General features: G+C 35.0%; 1 protein-coding gene across 1 annotated transcript; it reads left to right on the forward strand.

Annotated features, from left to right (window-relative positions):
* Positions 1-8,569: 8,569 nt before the first annotated feature.
* LOC107460547 (uncharacterized) lies at positions 8,570-9,818 on the forward strand. Its single transcript, XM_016078920.2, has 2 exons — positions 8,570-9,396; positions 9,683-9,818. The coding sequence occupies exons 1-2, from the start codon at positions 8,570-8,572 to the stop codon at positions 9,816-9,818; spliced, it is 963 nt and encodes a 320-aa protein (XP_015934406.2).
* Positions 9,819-15,011: the final 5,193 nt, after the last annotated feature.

Genomic DNA, 15,011 nt, shown 5'->3' on the forward strand with positions numbered 1-15,011 from the left:
GTGACCGGGCACTTATAAATTCTCGGGGATGGTACCCCCATTGAGCGATTTGATATGTGTGTGTGTGTGTGTGTGTGTGTGTGTGTGTGTGTGTGTAAAAAAACTATGTATAGACTCATGAGGATACGCGTCGGGGGACAGTCCAAAGGTTTAGCAAACCAGATTTGTCGGGTTGGCTTGATAATCGACAGATGAGACTCATCAGCCATAGGACAGGCATGCATCATGTGCATATTACTTGAATTACTTGTTTCTGCATTAACTGGTATGCCTAAGTGCATTTACTATGTTAAATGTATATTTGCTACCTGCAGTACTTGTGACCTTCTTGTGTTTGCTTTTATATGCTTATTTGTCTGTGAAATGTTGTTGGAGATGGAGATACAGAAGAAAGGCAATGGGACTTAGGTTCAAGATTAAGTTAAGATAGGCTTAGTTACCATTAGAAAACCACCTATTATGACTTCTGTTTAATACTTTAAGCTTTGTAATCTGAGTGTCGGCGTTCTAGGATTGTCTTTGGCATTTCCAGGACCTTATATCTTATATTTGTGGCACCTTTACCATACTGAGAACCTCTGATTCTCACCCCATACTATGTTATTTTTTTTTTCAAATACAGTTCGAGAGATACCTCCTTAGGTGTCTGAGCTTCTGAAGCGAAGTGGTTGTTGGGTTACTTTTTGGATTGTATAGTTATACTTGTACATGTACTTAATTTTTTCTTCGTGTAACTTGTTCTTTTTTATCCTCTTAGAGGCTTATGGAGAGATAGGATTTTGTTTATGTAAATTTGAGTTTTGGATATGTATATATATGTATATCTTCTCCGGCCAGCCTTGACTTCGCGGGCTGAGTTAGGAGGTTGTTATTTTGTATCTTTGGTCCTCTATTCCTACTTTTGTTATCTTATGCTTGACAGTTATAGTTTTCTTAACACACAAGTTAACTCATTTCCTGAACGTTGCGCTTTAATTCATGATTTTTATTTCTTCTGTTCTACAAGGCTCCTAGTTTATTATACTCTTTCTACTATTATATGTACACTTTTTATTTTAGAGGTCGTAATACTACATCATCTCTATTTTACGGCTTAAGCGTAAAACTCTGTGTCGTAAGGTATTAAATAAATCAAATAAAAAATACAAATAATATAAATATATATAAAATAATTTAAATTCTAATACATAAAAATTATTAATTTTTTTATTATTACTATACTATTAAATTTTACTTTATATAATATATCTATTATAATAATATGAGTTTAAAATTTATTGAAAAGTCCATACTACTATTTACCTCTTTGAGTCCGTCCCTAGTTGCTGCATACTTGAGGGAGAATAAAAAATACAATGGTGGAAGTGGTGTTGAGTTTAGGGGTGTCAAAAATCCCCAGGAGGCGGGGATTCCCGCAGGGACCGCCCCGAATGAGGCCTCGATGGTGGAGAATTTTTTCCGTGAGGATGGAGATGAGGAGCGAAATTTTTCCGAAACAGGCGCGGGGACCCGAGCGGGGATCCCCGCCCCATTCCCGATAATTTTTCGAATGTTTGAAATTTCTTAAATAACCTTACTTTATTTCTAACATAGGAGGTTTTTTAGTAATTTCACCAATTAAAAAACCCTAACCCTATTATTCAGTCTTCCCTACTCACTGTGTTGTTTGCTGCGCCATCTACTCTCTATTTCCAGTCCCAACTCTTTTCCATTTCCACTTTGTTCAAACTCCAAAACTCCCACAACACCATACGATGTTCTCTCCCACAGCCCTAACTCTCTCCAGTTTCCACTTGATGTTAAATACTATAGCTTATTGCTTTTTTTTAGAATAGAAATTGTATTTTAAGATTTTATTTTATGGACTATAATTTACTATGTTGTATTTGTGGACTTATAATCTTGGATAAGATATGTTTGTGTGTTTGTAATAGTATTTTCTAGTTTGTTTTTTATTTTTTTGATATTTTTTACTATAATTTTCAATGTTAAACATAAGGGAATGAGGAATGAAATCCCGTGGAGAATACGGAAAATGCAAAGAATGGGGATGGGGACAATTATCCCTCCACGGTGGGAATCTGAACGAGAATGGGGATTAATTCCCTCCCTGCTCTCCGTCCCTGCCCCATTGACATCTCTAGTTGAGTTCGAAATAAAAGAAAAATATCGAATAGGAACAAATGATAAAATTATATGTTTAGGTACAAAGTTAGCTTTCAACAAAAAAGCCTAAGGCAACGACCAAGATGGAAAAATTAAGGAGGGTATGATGATTCTTTTAAATAAAGAAATTATTATTTATTTTAATAAAATCTTGTATCATATTTGAGTTCATGATAATGACTCAAAAATAAATATCAAATGTATAGTAAAGAGTATTTATTTATGTGCTAAAAATACAATCGAATCATAATGATAAAATTAATATGATATCAAAATAAATAGATATAAAATAAATAAAAAATATATCTAAATATTATATTAATTGATACAATTTTGTTATATATTTAAATTTTTTTAGTAATTAAATTTAATTAAATTAGTCTAAATCTAACAAAACTTACTCACATAAAGTGGATGTGAAATCTCACACTTCTTCTTTTTTGTGTTTTTTCTTACTCACACGTTGTTTTCGCTTCTTCCTCCTTCTTCTATTGGTGTTGTACTTTATTTTTATTTATTCTTCTTCTCTTTTTCTTCGTGTATGATTGCACTTATTTATTTTTTTATTTGATTTTTTCTTAATATTATTCCTTTTAAAAGAGTGAAACAAGAAGAATTGTCAGAAAATAAAACAAACAAGATAAAAAAAGTTTTAAATTGTACATAATTTATTAAAAAAAAATAGTATCGAAATTTCTTATTAATTACACAGAAATTTCTTAATTTTGCATTCTCGTGATAAGATAGAATTATGAATAGTAATTCTTTTGTTAGTGTTGATTTTATGATAACTATGCTAGTTCGGTGTTATATAACTCATATTAATGACTTTTCTGAATTTAAAATTTATATGCACGTGTCTTTGTGGTTGACTGAGTCTTGTTTGTATGCTTATTTTGAATTGAGTGTGTGTCATCATCATTAATTATTTTCAATTTTGAGTTAAATATGTTGTAATTGTTATCATTGACTTGGATTTATTATAATTAGGTCATATAAGGTGGTTATAGTGATTCTGGTGTCATTTAAACTATATTCATGGTTTTTTCTTATCTGAAATTCATTTGTGTGTCCTTGAGTTTCGTTTGTGTGCTTGTTCTGAACTAAGTTTGTGTGTTGTCATTATTAAGTAATTTCAGTATTATTTAAAATTAAATGAGGTGCACTTGGTCTCATTGATTAAATTTGAGGTAAGTAGGTCATACAAGAGAGTTATAATGGTTCTGGCATCATTTAAGCTATATTCATGACATTTTCTTAATTTAATTTTTCTTTCTATTTGTATTATTTATTTTTGTAGAAAAACCTACAAGTTAATATAATTTTTAAGAATCGTGAAGGGAGAGAATGAGAGGGAGAGAGAGAGTGTGGGTGGGAACACAGTGGGGGTAGTTTTAGGAATCCGATCAAAGATCCTAGAGTTTAGAATCGAGAAGAGTATCAGCGATTGGAGACGGAGTCCTTTTCGATCTTCTTGGATAACCTTCCAGAGGACATCTCAAAGAGAGAACTGTTCGAGCTTTTCAGTTGGACTGAACGCATAAACGACATATACCTTTCACGGAAGTAAAAAATGGTAATTTGTACATCTTTGTGTTCATACGATACACCACGAGGGGAGGAGCTCTAAAGGCCATAACAGAGATGAATCGTATGAGACTGATAGGTAAGGTTGTGTTTGTTGGGGAAGCAAAATACAGGAGACTGTCAGATGCGAATGGCATAAAGATGATACAAGAAGGAGGGATCGCTCGAAGAGAAATTGGCTGCCAGCCGCAAAATGAACATGATGATGCTCCGGCTCCCCCAGCTAGTAGTTCTAAGGATATGAGAAAAGATAAGAAGATGCAAGACCCAAATGGGAACGGATGGACAAAAAAACTGAAAGTGACTGTGGCGAAAGAGAACTTGAACTGGCTGCAGAGGAATTTGATAGGTGGAACAACAACATCAATGACTTTGGGTTGCTACAGGATCTGGTAGCTAAGAACTTTCCACAAGTTATTCAGGTACGAGAATTGGGAGCTTACAAAGCTGACATTTGGCAGCCTAGTGAATGCTGAAGAGACATACATATTCAAAATGAATAGTCTGCTACAAATATTTCATAACGTATGGAGGTGGGACGAATCGGAAAAAAGCTATTCAAGAAGAGTCTGGCTAGAGTGCTACGGTATCCCATTACATATTTGGACAGTAGATACATTCAGAAAGATCGGAAGCCAATGGGGAGAGGTGGTAGGGTGTGATAAAGGGACGGAATCGTGCGCCTCGTTTAGTGTCGGCCGTGTACTAATTGATACTTGTGTTATGGATGTAATCCATGAATGGATTTATATCAGTCTAGGTACCAGTGGATTCGATGTATTGGTAAAAGAGGTGGGACAGAAAGTCTACAGTGCACAATGTACATTGGAAAAAACAACGGAAAAAGATGTCGGCTGCGTTCTTCAAAATAATGTAACAAGTAGAGTTTTTGATGCTGATGATACAATGTCGCATAACCATACAAAGTTGATAGGTTATGGAAATTAGGCAGCGGCAGTAGTTACGAAAAGGGTACGACAGGAAGAAGAGGATGAGGGTAGATCAGTAATTTCAGAGTAAATTTTAAACAAATAGGGTAATGACCACTTAAAGCTCAATCAAAACAATTCGGGTAAGAATAAGCAAATTTATGGCAATATTGATGGCTCGGCAGATTTGATGGGAATGGGAGAGAGTAATGACACTGATTCTGAGCTCACAATCCTGTGGAGCTACTCCTGCGGCCAGATTGGGCTGGAAAAAAGAAAGCCCAAGGGAATATGTGCAAGAGACAAGAGAAGGGATCCCAATGCCTTTAGATACAATAAAGTTGGGTTGGGCCATGGAGGCCCAATATCTCCAACAGCTTGTTTGGTGTGTACTTGCGATGCTGGGCTGGATCAGGAAGCGATGGGTCGGGCCGGCTTAATCCACAGAAGGCTTCACGAGGCTGTGCGGCGGGTCAGGGTGATCCAAGAAACACGACTTGCAATGGCTGATCCAACTGCGCCGCTAGGAAAACCACGAGGGCATGAGACTCACAGCGGTAACCCTGAAAGCGCGAAGGTGGAGGATGCCGCATGCTGCACGGTGCCGGAGAGGAGGCACGGAGTAATTTGGGAAGGTTGGAAGCAGGTGTGTTGGGTGAGTGGGATGGGTCTGAGCGCGACGAAGAGGAAGGATGCGATGCGTCCGTCGATGGGGAAACCTTGACGCGGAGGTTGACTGACGGTGACAGTGCACTGGTGCTTGCTGGTTGTGCGCCGGGAAGGAGAGGCATCGCTGGTGAAAGGAAGAGTGCAGGAGGAGATAACGTGGCACGGGCAGAGGCTTACAGGTTGGAAGAACATGCTGGCACGGCAGAGGGGGCTGTGACGAGCCCGGAGGAGGTTCAAGGGATTGAGGAGGTAAACGGCCATAGCAACGCTGACTATCATGAAGCAGTTGTTGGTGGTAACGCAAATTCAGGGAAGCCAGGCTCGGGAATTGATTCGTCTAGTAACAGGAATATGCCGATGCAGAATGCAGAGGAGGAGTATGATGCTAGAATGAACCATGAAAGGGAATAAGGAGAAGCCAATGAGGATGAGAACAGTTGTAATGAGTGTGCAAGTTTGGCCGAACAAATGCTGGAAAACTGGAAGACATGGGAACTAGTGAAAGAGTCTGGAGCAATGTTGCTTAATGAAGAAGAAGACATTATAGCTATCCTCCAAGAACAGAATGAAGAGATTGCCAGAAAGAGAAGATTGGTAAAACAGAAGGCTAAAGCAAGACGAAGCAGACCTAAAATTCTCAAAAAGGTGTGTAATTATAATTTAAAATGATTATCAGTTCATGGAATATTAGGGGGTTAAGGGGTGATGAGAAGTTGAGAATGGTGAAAGAACTTAAGAGGAAACATAGGGTGGATATGCTAGGTTCGGTAGAGACTAAAAGACAGTTAGTGACAAGGTTTGATGTATCGAAAATATGGGGGAACGGATGCGTGGGATGGGAGTATGTGGAGTTCGATGGTGCCTCTGATGGCTTGTTATTAATGTGGGATGAGGGTTTCTTTAAAATGCGAAATTGCTATAAAGGGGAGCGATGGCTGTGTGTTGAAGGGGTACTGTCAGAGAAGTCTGTTAACTGTGCTTTTTTCTTGGTTTATGGTGCTCACACTAGAGATGACAAACGTGCTGTGTGAGAGGAGCTGAGTTACATGGCTGGTTTATGCCCATGTGCCTGCTGCTTTCTAGGAGAGTTTAATGAAATTGGACAAGTGGAAGAGAGGCGAGGTTTAGAAAGCTTACCTTTGTTGGCACAAGACTATAAGAATTGGGTACATGACATGGGTTTGGTGGACCTGCCAATTTCCAACCGTAAGTTTACATGGTTCAGATGTCAGTCATGCAGCCGTATCGACAGAACGTTGGTTAGTGTGGAATGGCTTGAAGCATTTCCGGAGACTCATTTGAGAGGTGGTTCACGGGGATTGTCGGATCACTGCCCTATCATAGTGGAAGAGAAGAGACTAAGGTAGCGTTTGTTTTCGGAGATAAGACACAGAGACATAAACACCGAAAGTTTAAAACGTGTTTGGAGGTAGAGACATGGACACGGAACACATTGTCTCCAGGACACTATTTTATATTTTTGTGTCCACTCTTTTACGAAGGACAATGATGGACACGGGATTTAAAAAGATGGACACGGATTTTTTAATCAAAATTTTTTCTCTTTCTATCCTTAGATATTTTTTATTATTCTACTATTATCTCTTCTTATTTTTCCTAATTTTAGCTTCTTCTCTACATCAGAGTTCTTCTTTCTCTGCATTCTTTTTTTAGATACTCTCTTTTTTTGTAGAATTTTTTATTTGACTGAAAAATTAATTTATTCCTTTTTATTGTTCATTCTCTTCTTTATGGCATGATGTATTAATGAAGATTTAATTCACTTTTCTATTTTATGTTACTTTATTTATTCTTAATTTTGTTACTTTAATACCATTTTTATCTTATTGGTTCATAGACCAATTTTTCTTGTAATTTTTTGTACTCCTACGTACTCTTATTTTTTATTAAATTAATTTGTATAATGTAAAAAATTTGGAATTACATGGCTATTTCAGTCATTTTGCATATTATTTTAGTTTTGTCCATGTCTATCCAAACATAATACAGGACATTACATCAGTGTCTTGTCCATTATATCCAAACACAAAACACAAAAAATAATTTTTAGTGTCTCCGTTCTATTGTCTCTGTCTTAATGTCATGTTCTGTCTTGTCTCCAAAAACAAACGCAGCCTAAGAGATGGACCGAGGCCATTCTGAAGTCTGGATTCGTGGTTTACTCATGAAGGGTTTCTAAGAATGGTCAGGGAGGAATGGAGAGGATTAGGGGAGATGCAATTCACTGATAAACTGAAGGCATTGACGGTTCCGTTGGGGAGATGGCACAGAGACAACTTTGGTGATATAGATAGGAAAATTTTGAAGTTTGAGGAAGAGATTCAGAAGATTGATGAAATGGTTGGCAATGGGACCTATGATGAGACAGTAGAAGCAAGAAGGAAGGCGTTAGTGAAGTGCTGTGAGAAATGGTATGTGAGGAAAGAGTTACATTGGAAGCAGATGTCAAGGTCGAGACTTGCAAGGGACATGGATAAAAATACGAGATTCTTTCACAACTTAGCCTCGGCAAGACGGAGAAATAACAGGATTGATACACTAGCTATTAATGGAAGGTTGATAAGGAATCAAGTTAGGATTAAAATTGCCATCATAGAGTTGTACAAAGAATTATATCATCAAGAGAGGTCTCCTGAGGTGGGTTTCAGAGATGGTCTGGTGGAAAGGATCAGTGAGGAGGATTCTCTTGCTTTAGAGGTGCTACCGTCACCTGAGGAGGTAAAAGAGGCAGTATGGGATTGTGAATCGTCCAAGGCACCAGGGTGTGACAGTATAACATGAATTTCATAAAGAAGTGTTGGAATGATATATGACCGGACTTCACGGCAGCGGTGTTGGATTTTTTTCAATCTTCAAGGTTACCGCCTGATGCTAATATCACATGGGTGGCGTTGGCCCCCAAGTTTACTGGTGCTAAGGAAATTAAAGATTTGCGTCCGATTAGCATGGTGGGGTGTGTGTATAAGGTTATCTCGAAGATGCTGGTTAGAAGAATGAGAAGGGTTATGCCAGGGTTAGTAGGAGAGACGCAAAGTGCTTTTGTGAAGGGTCGGAAGATTCACGACGGGACTCTAATTGCATGTGAAACGGTTCAGTGGATCAAACAAAGGAAGAAGAAAGTGGCAATAATACAGCTGGACTTCCAGAAAGCATATGACAGAGTTAAGTAGAGTTTTGTAGAGCTTATATTGCAGAGGATGGGCTTTGGTCGAAGATGGAGGGGCTGGGTGATGGAGTGTATTAGCACGTGCTCTATGTCAATGCTGATAAATGGCTCACCGTCCAAACTGTTCAAGATGGAAAGGGGTTTGAGACAAAGGGATCCTCTGTCACCATTTCTCTTTGTACTTGTTGTTGATATCCTACATAGGATGATTGGAGAAGCTGTGAGGAACTGGTGCATATCTCCGTTGATGGTTGGGAGAGATCAGATTGAGTTGTCGCATCTACAGTTCGCAGATGATACTGTGTTATTCTGCCCACCAGAGGAAGACACAATTAAGAACTACAGGAGACTGCTCAGATGCTTTCAGTTGATGTCAGGCTTAAGCATTAACTTTGATAAATCTAGCCTGATCCCTATTAACTGTGATGAGCAGTGGGTACAACGCATGTGTGGTGTGCTGGGTTGTAAGCAAGCCAACTTGCCTGTTAAATACCTCGGTATCTGGCTAGGAGCAAACCCAAGGTTGGTGAAGACGTGGAAGCCATTGATTGACAAGGTGGAGGAGAAGCTCAGTCTCTGGAAGGCCAAAATCCTCAATAAGACCGGTAAGCTGGTACTTATCAAATCTGTATTAAATAGCCTACCGGTTTATTATATGAGCCTCTATAAGATGCCAAAGGCTGTTGCAGAGAAACTGATTTCCTTGCAGAGAAGATTTCTATGGAGTAAAAAGGACGAAAAGAGTGGTATGGCGTTGATTAAGTGGGAAGTGGTTCAGGCCCCTAAGAAGTTAGGTGGGTTGGGGGTTGGGGATGCTATGATAAGGAATTCAGCTCTTTTATTTAAATGGTGGTGGAGGTTCTCTAAAGAAGACTGCCCTCTGTGAAAGAAGGTAGTATGTTCTTGTAATAACATGAATACAAATGAGCTCATGTCTTCTCAAGAATTACCTATCCGAGGTGGTCCGTGGAAGGATATCTGTCAGCTACAGTTCAAGAGTCAGGAAGTTAGACAAAAGATGATTACCGGGTTATCCATGGAGGTGGGTGACAGGAGACGCACTCGGTTTTGGGAGGATGTTTGGATTCAGAGAGGTTCTTTGAAAGACCGATTTTCAAGGCTATTCTCGGTTCAAACCAAACAGGATCAATGATAGGGGACTGTGGGTTCTGGGATGGGCTAGATTGGATATGGAATTTTCAGTGGAGGAGAGAACTGTTCCAATAGGAATTGGATCTAGTAAATCAGCTTCACCACACTATGAGGCTGGTCAAACTTGATCTTGAGAGAGAGGATAGAGTTGTATGGAAGTATGATAAGCAAGGAAATTTTTCTACTAACTCATTTGTGCAGGTAGGAAATGGCTCCGGAGGATATACATAGCTACAGCTTTACTAGTACCATTTGGAAAGGCCTGGTCCCACCCAGAGTAGAGTTGTTTGTCTGGTTTGTACTGGTTGGGAGAGTTAATACGAAGGAGAGACTGAATCGGCTTGGGATCATTCACCAACAAGATACTCTATGTGTGTTATGCAACAATAGTGCTGAATATGGCAACCACCTATTTCTTGGTTGTAGCTTTGCTTGGCAGGAATGGTGTGCTTGGTTATCATCTGTTGGAATGCAATGGGCTTGTCCAGGTACAGTAAAAGACCACTTTCAGAGTTGGACTGAGAACTCAAGTACAAAACAGGAGTGTAAGAGATGGATGGTGTGTTTCTGTGCGATCATTTAGAATTTATGGTTGGAACGGAACCGGAGGATTTTTCAGAATAAAGGAAAATGGGTTCAGGAGATTATTAACATGTCTGCGTTGAGTTACAAGGAGTGGTTAGGTGCTGACCCTCTCTGCTGTTGATGGTAATGCCGGAGATGACAAAGGGGGTATATATAGCTTTCTTTGTTCTGGTTATTTATATTTAGCAGTTAGTTTCATTCTATGATGCTGGTTCCTTTGTTCCACTTGTTGTGTTGAGCTTTCTTTCAAAAAAAAAACCTACAAGTTTAGAATAATCTTTATAAGAATTTTCAGCTTCTTCAGGTGTGTTGAAAGTTATCCCAACTTTTGACACAAACTGTTCATCAACATCACACAAAAATTACAAAAACACAGGAAAGTTATAAGCACAACACCATTGTAAACTAACAACAATACCGAAATTATTCATATTTGTAATCAAAGAATTTTATCAGTTTATTGCTAAATTGAAATCATATAGAAGTAAAAAACACAATAACTAATTCTATTTAGCACCGAATGTATAGCCTAAAAATTAACAACATTAACTATAAAATCATATATCAAAGTAACCACAACATAATACACAACACTGAAATTAATTTTACCTAGTACCAAATTATGTTTTAAACAACACCGAAATCATCATTAAACATAACATAAATAGATTGATTTGAAAAATAATTTAAAACTCTTAGATTTCATTCAAATTCAAATCTTTAATCATCAAACGCCGATTTTTACAAAAAAAATAAAATTATTCAACTCGTATACAAAACTATTATATGAACATCAACTATTCACGAACTACATTAATCAAAGGAATGAATCAAACTTTATGGATTTAATTTGATTTAAAACAATGATCAATTTATCCTAATTTAACTGATCTAAATTTACATCATATATTATTTTCAAAAACAAAACTATCATACGATTCTAATTTTCTTACTTGATTTCAAACAAAAAACTAGAATCACTACCAAACAACTAAAAATTTAATCAAAAATGAAATCAGATGAAATAATATTGATTGTAAAAGAAAAAATCTATAAAAAAGGGAAAAATCGTAGAGAATGTAAAAAATAAAGAAGAAAATGAAAATAAAATGAAAAAAGTCGTTTATGTTAAAAGGCAATTATATATAAGTGATACATGAATGTAAAAAAAGTGATAATGATTTGGTTGAATTTAATTAGATAATTTACTTTGTTGTAGAATATTATTATAATTTATGATATTAGGAATATTTTCTGACGGTCTTAAAGCTCAACACTTTATTAGATGAGTGAATCAAAGAAAATATTAGAGAAAATTAAGTATAAAGTCCTATAATTGTTATGACTGGATATTAAAGGTTGGAAATAAATTCTTTCATATTAAAAATTTTATATTACACAATCATTGATTAAGAAGGTTGAATGAAGCCTTTATACAAATGCTTAGTCAATAATTAAAACTAACAAATAGTAAAGTTATCTAGAATGTTAGAGGTGTTTGAAGGAATGAGATGGCAGCAAGGGTGGAACTTAGTTGAAATAAGAGGGTCATGATTTTCTAAATTTTTTATAAAAAAATTAGTAGTATTTTTTTAAAAAATAAAAAATAGTTTAGTTAACTCAAATATTTTATTACGATTTAAAATATTTAGGTTTAATTTTTATCTTTTATTTTTATTAATTACAATAGTTTTTAGTTTTAAATATTCAAAATATGTTGGATTTGGATTGAATTGATTGGGACTTTTGTTGACTTCTACAACACATCAAAATTAAAAGATAAAATCAAATCAAATAAAAAAATTATCTAACAAAAAAAGATAAGAAAAAAAAATCATCTGACAATCAAATCAAATCAAAAAAGTTATCTAACAAGAATTTGTCAACTATTCATGAATTGTGTAGATGTTTAGCAGAAATAAAAAAGTCAAAAGTATATTACTTGATTGATAGATAGATTCCAGTTTTAAGTCACTAAAAATTCGAAGAGTACCATTATAAACTATTTTATATTTTTTATCTGTAAAATTATTTATTTATTATCTTATTAGTAACAAATTTAAAAAATAATTATATTTATAAAATTTATTTTAAATACAAATATTATTATTAAATTTTTATGTTAAATTTTTTGCTTCTAAAATTTTGTTTCAACCTCCGCCACTGATAGCAGAAATGCAACCAATATTATAACTAGGGGTGGCATCGGGGCGGGTAGGAGCGGATTTTTGCTCTACCTGACTTCACTCCGCCGTACAATAACTCACATAGAACCCGCCCCACTTCTACCCGCGGGTAGTAAAACGTTAAACCCTAACCCGCCCCTGCGGGTACCTGCCCCTCTCCTACCCGCCCTTATAATTATTAAAATCTAATAAATAAAATTAATTTTTAAAATTTATATAACCATCATCACATACATAACATAAATTAAAGTAAAAATTTAAATATGATACAATATTATTAATCATTTATTAATTATTTTACATATATTATATATATGTCGGAGTGGGTATTACCTAAACCCGACCTTACCCCACCCCTCCTAAAAATCCGCCCGCTCAAAATTTGCCTCTATGCAAGATGAGTAATTACTCGTCCCGAGCAGATAGGAGCGGGATGGATACTCGCGGGTTCGGGTGGTGTTGTCATCCTAATTATAACAGTTGTTGTTGTTGTTGTTAATTCATGATATTTTTGAGGCTGGAATGATGGATCTTATTAGATAAATTATGTCTCTCTTTTTTATGATATTAGGGGCCATAGGCCCAAAGAAAAAAAAAGAAAACAAAGGAAAACAAGCACACTAGCGCCTGGAGATAGAAAAAATCACTTAAAACAATAATTGTGGTCCAAACTTTTGGCTTTTTGGTCAGGAAACTATTGGCTTAAGCGGATTGACTCAAAGATAAAGGGCCTACTTTGTTAACCTTAGCCCAAAATTTAACAAACAGTACAAAAAGAATCTATCGCTAACATGACTAATCTAAAAAGATAAAGCTTCTATCACTTTTCTGGGCTCAGCCCAAGACCCGAAAATTGCTTGAATCACGAGTTCGTATAAAAAATTAAAAATAAAGAAGGATCCATCCTGTCACAAAAAAAAAAAGATCCATCTATGGTCAATAATATTCAATAAAGAATTACACCAAAACAAAAAAATATATATTCAATAAAAAATGTACCCCATTTTTTTTTAAAAAATAACATACACTATATTCGGTTGCTAATTTTTCATGATATATTTTATGAGTTTAATTAATATATATTGATAGTATAAAATTATTCTTCGGCATCAACCAATCATAGGAAGTTGAATTCTGTTTTAAGTAGTAAAAGAGAGAATTTTATAATTATTATTTATGAAACTAATTTGCCAATACATTGTTAGATAATAGTATTAAGGGTCCATCTACTGTACAGATGTACTTTTGTACAGATTTACAGATTTTTGTCTTTTATTGATTTAAAAGCGTATCACTAAAAGTATTACTTAAAGAGAAAGTGTTACCCTTAATCGTTAACTTGGCTCTGATACCAATTTTTAAAATGTAATTTCTTTTTCAAGATTATTAACTCTAATTTTTAAAATGTAATTTCTTTTTCAAGATTATTAACTCTTCATATTTTGCTTCGAATGAGTTTATAATTTGTATAGATTTGGTTGATGGTACTTTATGATTTGTAATTTCATAAAAAGTATTGAGCATTTCTACTATTACTAATTTTTATAGTTTTTTAATTCTTTTTATTTTGTTTTCTGGTCTTTTAATCTTTGTATACTTCATTATTTATTTTAGAATTTCTGCAAATTCTATCATCGATTCATCACTATTTTCTAGAGATTCTATTAATTTTTCTAACTCTTCAACTTCCCCTTTCAATTTGTCAAAGATTATTTTTAGAGTTTCAAATGCTCTTTGATTTATTTTAGAAAACTGTAAATAATTCAACCGATTTTCTCTTTCAAAGAGCTCTTGTTTCTTGTCTTGATAGGTTACATATATTTTTTCTTTATTTATTGTCATAATTTAATGTTTAGGGTTTCATTTAATTTTTCGACATTTTTTATTAGTTCTTTTATTTCAGAATTTTCTTCTTTAATTTTTAACTTAGATAAACTTAAAGGGCTATTAATTTTAGATTCTCTTATTTGAAAATTTGATGAAACTAATTTTCCTGATGGTTCTTTTAGTAAAAGAACTGGGTTTTCAATAGCTTTATATTTTGGTATTTCTGTTTTTACAATTTTCTGAAATAATTCATCGACATAAATTCTTTCTCTGTTTTTAAATATTATACTATGATGGCTATTTGTTAAAGCATAATTTATTGCATATGTAACTGAAAATGGTTCATCATCTTGTTCCATTAAACTTTTTCTATGAAATTTATAAGTTAAACTTATAGATCTACCAAGATTTTCAGTTGATAAAGGTATAGCATATCCAAGATGGGCATTAAATTTAACATTTACGTTTGCCAAATTTCCATGAACAATTTCAATTATTTGATCTATTAGGTCATCAGTAATTCTTTTGTCACAGATTGCTAAGCTTATTGGTGAATTAATTCCTTTCATATATGTAGATTTGATTAAGACTTGTATAGTACTAATATGAATCCATCCAATTTTAGATCTTTTTTGTTGATCCTTAATTTTCTCAATCTGTTTACTCAATTCTTCATCATTTATCAAAGCTATTTCAAGTTCTCCATTAGCAGATTTTATTTTT

Source organism: Arachis duranensis, chromosome 8 (assembly GCF_000817695.3).
Source record: "Arachis duranensis cultivar V14167 chromosome 8, aradu.V14167.gnm2.J7QH, whole genome shotgun sequence".
Lineage (NCBI taxonomy): Eukaryota > Viridiplantae > Streptophyta > Magnoliopsida > Fabales > Fabaceae > Arachis > Arachis duranensis.